General features: G+C 37.8%; 1 protein-coding gene across 1 annotated transcript; it reads right to left on the bottom strand.

Moving 5' to 3' along the window:
• Positions 1 to 349: 349 nt before the first annotated feature.
• LOC146062935 (uncharacterized) lies at positions 350 to 6683 on the bottom strand. The gene is made up of 6 exons (XM_083174944.1): positions 6230 to 6683; positions 5403 to 5480; positions 4008 to 4190; positions 2334 to 2578; positions 2122 to 2243; positions 350 to 872 (listed from the first exon to the last, which is right to left on the bottom strand). The coding sequence occupies exons 1-4, from the start codon at positions 6681 to 6683 to the stop codon at positions 2343 to 2345; spliced, it is 951 nt and encodes a 316-aa protein (XP_083031070.1). The 3' UTR covers positions 350 to 872; positions 2122 to 2243; positions 2334 to 2342.
• Positions 6684 to 8313: the final 1630 nt, after the last annotated feature.

Here is an 8313-nt window from a genome sequence, read left to right as displayed (position 1 = left end):
GATGCGCACATTTGCTATGCAGTTATGGTCAAGCTTCGGAGCGGCTGACGCACTTTCAGTAACTATCAATGACTGTAGCTATGAGTGTTAATCCTCTTAGTTATACAGGAGTTAAGTAATGAACTATTTACTGGACACTGCTGTCACCAAATATAACATTACAGCGATTACAAAAAGAATGATCATACACCGATTAATACACAATCTGGTGTAAACATGTCTTAAAGGCATTACGCTAACTTAGATTTAAACTTTGTGAGATCAGAATGTGAGTCTAACTGTATACTCTTAGAAAGAAATAATACTGACCAAAATACTAACTGGATAAACCGGTAAATTAGGTGTGTTTCTTCACAAAAATAGAAGGTGATCCATTAAAGGGAGAATATTTAAAAGAATCATTATTACAAAGGCAGAATTTTCACGTCGTTGTGAAGCACTTCGATATTATATTGCATGTCATAAATAATATGTTCTTCGAGTAGATAAGTTTTTCACAACCACGGTCCTCAAGGCAGTGCAGTTTTGGTAGATATCCAGGCTTGAGTACAGGTGACTTAATTAGTACCTGAGCGATTCAGAATAAACCATCTGTGCGGAAGCCTGGATATCACTAACTCCTTCCCTATTGGTGTGCCTTGAGGACCATGGTTGGGAAAGCCTGATGTTGAATTTGCGTTGCAGGTATATTTTTGTTGTGCTCACCTTAGTGTGTTTTGTTGCACGTTTTATTTTATTTTAGTTTATTTTGGGCCCGTATATGACATATTATTATACTGCTTCTATTTCAGTGAAGAAACGTTGAATGACCTTGGTTCCTTTGATCTTCACATGCATGCATGGCGGTGGCTTAAAAGACGATCAAAGGGCACCTGAAAACGAGATTACAACACAATTGTAAAATTCTGAAATTTGCAATACATTGAGATTGTGTTTATATCTATTTCCTTGACTGAATTTTCAAAGGAAAAAAGTCCCATTTCATTATTAATTCGATGCCTTTAAAAAGCATAAGTAACGAATTTCTGCAGCAATTGGATATCCACGCTTCCCTATGTTGATTTTTCGTGTAATAATCAAACACTAAGTATTATACTTGTATGGCAAAGGACATATACATATAATGTTCTAAATTTCTTTCAGTATTTAAATTTTGATAATCAAACATTACCTTTGGGTAATAAGTTAATAAAAATGGTTATTGTCTGTTAATCGTGAATTTATTTAATTTTTTAAATCGATTTTCGTACATCGCTTACAAATCAACAATGAAGGAGAAAGGGTTTTGGAAGATTCTATACATATGTCATATCTCGGTGCACAATCGTACTTCGCATGCGAATATTAAATCGCATCAGATGCTATGCAGATTAGGATTGCCAAAGATGCGGCGGGACGGTCTGTGGGGGAGCTCCGGGAGCCTGTGTCCTCCCACCATGGAGCCGGAACCGGAAGTCAGACAATGGCTATATTATGTTTGTAATCAGAAATACTGGGGTGAAATAGATGTGTATAGGGCATAATATGTGTAAGTGGCACTAGAGGGGGTATTATATATGTAAGAATCAATAGTGGCGGCATTATCTGTGTATGCAGCAAAAGTGGGCTCATTATGTGCGTAAGTGTAACGACAAGGGGTATTATATGTGTATGCGCCAATTGTGGAGGCTATGTATGTAAGGAGCAATACATATGTTGAATTTATTTTGGGGGTAAGCGGCACAACTGGGGTAATGGTCTACAAGACTTGTCAAGTACTTGATCCACCAGGCCGGAGGGGTGGGTGGGGGGTTTTGGAGGTGGAACAAACCACCGGCTGAAACCAACCCTGGTCACGGCTCTGCCTATGTGGTTGCAGATGTATTGTTTTCAACAGATTATTAGAAGAACAGATCTAAAGAAGTTTACACCTCCCTCAAAAACTTATTTCATTAATGTCCCTGTCCACATATTAGGCCATTTTAAAGCTGACTATAGGGTACATTGTTTTTCTTATTGTCCGTTGTTCAGTTGAATGTTGCAACCACATCAGCTTCACTCTATTGAATTCACAGGCTTACAAATTGGAATAATAACTCTACCACCAATGCATTTTGGAAATTTTTGAAAAAATATTCTCACCATTAATTTTAAACAGTTGCCAACTTTGGCGGAAAAGGTATCATCGGTCATATCCTACAGGCTTGTAAAGTTTCCAACTTCTTCAGTCAAACGAGTATAAGATTTAAAACAACATGGGAAACCTGGCAGAAAATAAAAAAGAAATTATTACACATGTATTCTTGACGTTAAATTTTTGATTGGTACTTGTTTTTCATAAAATTTATTATTACCATAACTACTTAAACATCAATAATAGAATTCTCATCCAGACTTTGAAAATTTTGGATCTGTTGATTTGCATGTTCCAATCTGACTCGGAGATCCATTATCTCATCATATCGGGACCTTGCTCTGTATGCCATATTAATTCGAGATTGAAGATCAGATGCCACAGCAGAGGATGTTGAATTACTATTTTCAAGGCTGTCTTCAGATGGGGTCACTGAAGTCATCAAATTAACTGATTCTGGTGCAGCTACGGAAACAGAGGAAGTGTTTTCTAAAACAGCTTGTGATTTTCTTGCCTCTGTCAAGATTTGCATGCTATTCGAAATACTGCGTGTGATATTGAAAGACTCATATTGTGTCAAAACTATTTTGTTAATGCTATTTTGAATTTGTTGCCAGTGGATCGCTGACACATACTGTGATGATGCAATATTATCCAGTAAAGTTGACATACTTAATATTGTGTCATTCTGTATTCTTTGAGTTTCTTGTATGTTATCAAATTTTTGGCATAGACAATTCAGTTTATTATCCATTTTTTCGATGTCTTCATTGAAATTATTTTGAAAAAGCAGAAAGGCTTCCTGTATAGAGTCTTTTGTCATGGTGTAATTCATTCTATACAATTCATCAACTGTTGAAATAAGAAGTTAATACACAAGTTTAACCATGAGAATGCATCGTCGTAAAAGATTTAATGCTACTTCCTCGACATAGACATACTTTTAAATCCAAAAGTGTAAATGATATTATTCCACTTTAAGACCCTACCAATGAAACTGTATATTGACGTTTCGATACCATTTCAAAGCAATAATATGTGCGGTCTGAAAGGTCCAGACTGATTTTACCATTTAAAAATCAGAGTAATTTTAAAATGGTCGAAAAGCAGGTTCCTACACTTTGCTCACCCGTTCTGGACGGGTATTAAACCGTATGCAGGCAGCATTGAGCATTATTGGTACCCATTGCCTGTATATTTAATGACCCTGGTGTTAACTGGGACACGCAGCCACACAGTATTTTCCAGCATAAGTATCCACAGAATCCTCACTTAAAACATTCGAAAATTGAAGAGCAAATATGTGATGTTTTGAATGGTAAGTAAGACAATGATATGCAGTACAATTAAAAAAGTATATGCAGCACATCATTTTTGCAATGTGTTATATTAATGGTGTGGGTGCGCAAAGATCGATAGAAACTGTTCAAATCCAAAAACTATAGTCTTCCAATGTGCACAGTATATTCAGGTGCCCATTTGGATAATGTGTAGTTAGAAGGTACATGGTTGGATTTATCCAAAGAAAGTTGTATGTGCGGTTCCATCAACAGTAAGCCCCTTACCAAAACGCTTTACACAATAGTGTCCCCTACAGGCGTAACCTTCATTAACCAAATTAAAGTCCTACTGAAAATATTCAAAAAAGATTTTCCTTAGGCTTACAGTTTACAAATCATGAAACTTCAAGTATGGATGTTGGGTATGCCGGGGTTGAAGGCTATGTCGTTGTGAAAGTCCGATAGGTCAACCTGGGTCAGCGTTCAGAGTACAATGTGTAAAGTGCATCCAGCATTATATATTTGCCCACCAAATTTAGTGGAAATGTTGTTAGCCACTAAACGACAGCCAAGACGAGCCATATAAAAGCTATTAATACTTATAGGTCAATTACCTTGATTGGTAGATTCAATGTTGTCAACTTGAAGGCCTGGGACTAGCATGGTAGATTTTTCATTCTCTGTATTCGATTGTGTATTTCTCAAATGCAGAATTTGAAAATCATTGTCTTGAGTATGAGACACATCGTCCACATTTTCGCTTACATGCCTTTGTTGGTCATTCAACATGTGTGTTCCTGTCGAACAAACAAATAAAAGTAGCATTGTAACATAAGGATAACCTTGCTATAATAGGCATGTTGATTTTTTCAGGCCATTTACTATGTTATATGTGAGTAGTTGAAAGGGCCCATTAAAATATATTAGAAATGGAACGAATTTCCATTATTGTTGTTTAGCAAGTTAAAGTAAACGAAAAGTAGACAATACAAGCAATCAGCTGAATAAGTAAGGACATGTGTGCATACTCAATAATCATTAAAGTTAACTCAACCATTGTTGTCATGATCAACACCCTAAAATTTAAATTAATAACACAGAGTATACAGTGGAATGTTGATATTATAAATCGACTATATTGGTGTGATGTGATTTGTTGCATTTGGATATCTGGCTAATGGACACACCAATTGTTAGTTAAGATACTGCTAACAACAAACATGGTATACCGACAACGATTGCATTTTCTTCAAAAAATGGAATACAGGGAAGTGTAGTTCACAAACAACTACAGCTACCTATATTGATGAAGCCCGTGTTAGTGGATTTAAAATTTTTTCAAAATTACAAACACATCTATGCCCAATTGTTAGTTTTACCAAAAAAAAAATTTAATACCATCAAAATAAAAAAAGGGGGATTGGAATTAAAAGTCTGGATTGTCTTAATAGACAAACAATCATGACCCATGACCTGTCTTCTTCGTGAAAGAGTAACAATCATGTACTTGTGTACCTGTTCCGCGCCAATCGCATCGCATACCAATAGGCATGCAATGTGACGCAAAACCGTCTGATGTTTTACAATGGCATACAATTTAAAAATTGTATGACATTGTATACGGCATACAATGCCATACAATGTGATGCGATAAAAAATTGTATAAAAATTGCCCCGGCTGAGGTGGGCCAGAGCCTATTGTACCATATGACTACATATTCCACCGTGAGATTACATCACTGCGATATGAGAGGTCGGCGGGGGACAGGGAAATAATCACGCATGCGCTGCCCCACAGCCCCCTGGCTTCCAGATACGGACATCACGAATTTATGAGCCCTGTCCCTGCAGTCACAGTGATGAACCATCCCAGGGATATGAAAGCATTTTACAATGCGTTCCAGCTATGTGGACCATTTGCATGAATCCGTAATTTCCCTCCTATCTAACATAATTAAACATTCCAAACAGATTCCATTTTCCAATGAAATTCATTGTAATGTAATTACCAGACTTAGGCTGTTCCAATGTCTTACGTTGCTTTTTTTTTTTTTTCTTTGTCTTTTTATCATGGTCAACCTTTTGGGCTTTAAAAGGAGAAAAATTGCACAATTAGCATATGTAAATGAGTCAAACAAGTTATATCAAACACACATTGCTAAATACATATTCATTATGTCGGTTACGTGTAACAACCTATTGCATAATCATTTGATTAGCCTACTATTATGTCAAAAGAACAATTAATTTCATGGAATTTTTTGGGGTGATGCGATAAAATACTATTTAATAATAAATAATCATATATTTACATGTGGCTTTCTGCAGGCAGTCCAAAAGTGTAAAATTGCACATCAAACTTGCATGTAATCTTTAGAAATTAAGTAGTGTGGAAGGCACTAGTTGTTCATATTGACTTCTATCAGATGCATAGAAGATGCATTGATGCAGTTATGTAATTTCAATTAAAACCATCTAAACAGGTCAAGATGGCCGCCGTTCAATAAGCACTATTCAACAGCTAATGTCACCTTCACTGCATGCAGTATCTATCACAAATTTCTATCACATACAATGTGAGGAAATTGTTTTATTCAGATTGCAACATACTATAAATTACATGATAAGTTTAGAAATGTGGTAACACCGGTATGAGATGTCTGAACATTTTTTTACACAACATAACACAGATTTTTTCACAAGAGTGGAGTGGCTTAGCATGTTTTCTATATAGACCCAGCCATAGACCTAGAAAGCTAGGTATACTCGAATTTATCTATATAGCCCGGTAAATATTACAATATGCAGCAGTATCACAATATTAAATAAAGTTTACCTTTCATACATTTGTGTGGACGGTCTTCGCTTGCTTGCATTTTAAAGTGCTTTTGTATCTTTTTTTCCCAATTCGTTGGCAGTTTTCGTCTACACTGCACCTTATGCATAGTATTAATTTTACAATCGCGTAGCCTCTTCTTGCAACTTTCAGCCGTACGTTGAACTCCTCCTGCATAATACACCGATTTTGCTATATCTGCCCAAGTTGAATCTTCAAAATTTCGATGCGCATTTAAATAATCCGAACCAAAAAGAAGACAAGTATGATAAATCACTTGGTCAACCAGGGTCTCTGTTTCAACTTCATTGAACTTTTTCGCCCTTTTCCTGCTGACTTTAGATGATGATGCATATTTGCGCAGATCAACCTGTTTTTCTGGGGGGGGTTTCGGGGATTTTTGAAGTCCCTCTTGAACAAGGGAGTGTTGTGTCAAAGTATGTGATTCTGTCATATTTCTAAACTGTAAAAAAAATTTTTTTTTTAAGAACACAGATACTAATTGCAAAGTAAAACCATTTTGAAACGGGCATAACTGATCAAAAATGTATTTTCATTAGTATATAAAAAAAAAAAAAATATGAACAATGTGAGCTTGTTATACCACCATTCTATGACCAAAGGAAATTAAAACATCGGTTCACAGTGTCAAGCTCAACAGGCAAAAATCAAACATGTTCTTATCAAGTTTTATATGTAACAAAATGTGACACAGTCAACACATTTAGAACTGAAACGCAGTCCCTCGCATTGCTTATTTAGCTCGCTAAGCTTCAGGCACGCGACAATATTTTATTTTTAAGTTGACCGTACACGTACCAATTTCCCGTTAGTGTTTGTGCTAAAATAGCATTGCATCGCATGTACACTGCATGCACAACGTTGCTATTTTAGCACAAAAATTACAGGAAAATGTTTACGTGTATGGGCAACTTTAGATCTCTCCTTAGTGCATTGTAGGTCATTAAATACTGCCTGTCTGTTTTCACAGTTGGCCTAGAGACTGACTCATTCCAATGTCAACTTTTCTCAAATTAAAGTTTTTTTTGGGAAAAAAATTGGATTGTCTAACTTTTTTCAAGTCTAACTTTGTGCTTATACAAGAAATGGTGTCAACCTAACGCCTACCTATCTTTGTACTGCATACAAATATTCTAGATACCTTGCACACATTAAACCAATTCCACCACAACCAATATTACAGCGTAAACACCCACTTCTACAACATCAAATACATAACCAAAAAATTTTACACACCACTCAACTCATATCACAACAAGTTCTGTGTACACACCACTGTTCAAGAACTCCACAACTTACCACGAACAGATTACATACAGAACCCTGTATATACAATAATCATGCATCTGTGTTGATTCATGGGATGAAGGGAGCAAGCAGAGTGTTGGGACAGGCAGCTCACCGCTGGTCGAGGATAGGGCAGGAGCAGACCAATACAGCCGGATACACAAAGTCTGGTAGAGTCTGTCGGGCGTGCCCAGTCGCATTAGATTTGGGCCTTGACTTCCTGACTCTCTGCCATTGCCATGCCGATGAACAGTCACAAAGGGTGACATCTGTTAAGTGCGCACTTCCGTTCACACCCCGCTAGCCGGATGTGATGCGTTCACTCAAGTCCCGCCCTCACCTTGTGCAAAAGTGCACAAGAGCATGGCACCTCCTAATGAGTAGCACCCCCCCTCCCTCACACCATTGCAGCACCTCCTGGAGACCGATGGTATGGGAGTAAGTCCCCAGCCCTCACAACAAGGCTGCAACCGCTCAGAAGGGGCGGAGAGTTCCATGATTTGCGGGTATTAAGGGAGCGGGGCTTAATGCCGCCCGCAACAGACACCTTGGCTGTAGCCTGGATTAGGCAGTGTGCTCACCCCCCTGCCCCCTCTCCCCAACACTCTCCGTTGCACATCACAGACTAGTCAGTACACTCCACTCACTTGGTGAGGAGACTTCGTGGGGGTGTCTGGGAGGTGTAGTCCCACGAAGTCGACGCACCCAAGTGAGTGGAGCGCACTGACTAGTCTGTGATGTGAACGGAAACAGGAAGCACAGAAACGTTGTCGGTC

The sequence above is a fragment of the Crinia signifera genome, chromosome 3, assembly GCF_055691185.1.
Source record: "Crinia signifera chromosome 3, ASM5569118v1, whole genome shotgun sequence".
NCBI lineage: Eukaryota > Metazoa > Chordata > Amphibia > Anura > Myobatrachidae > Crinia > Crinia signifera.
The sequence above is the reverse complement of the archived record's forward strand: the minus strand, read 5'-3'. Positions and strand labels throughout refer to the sequence as shown.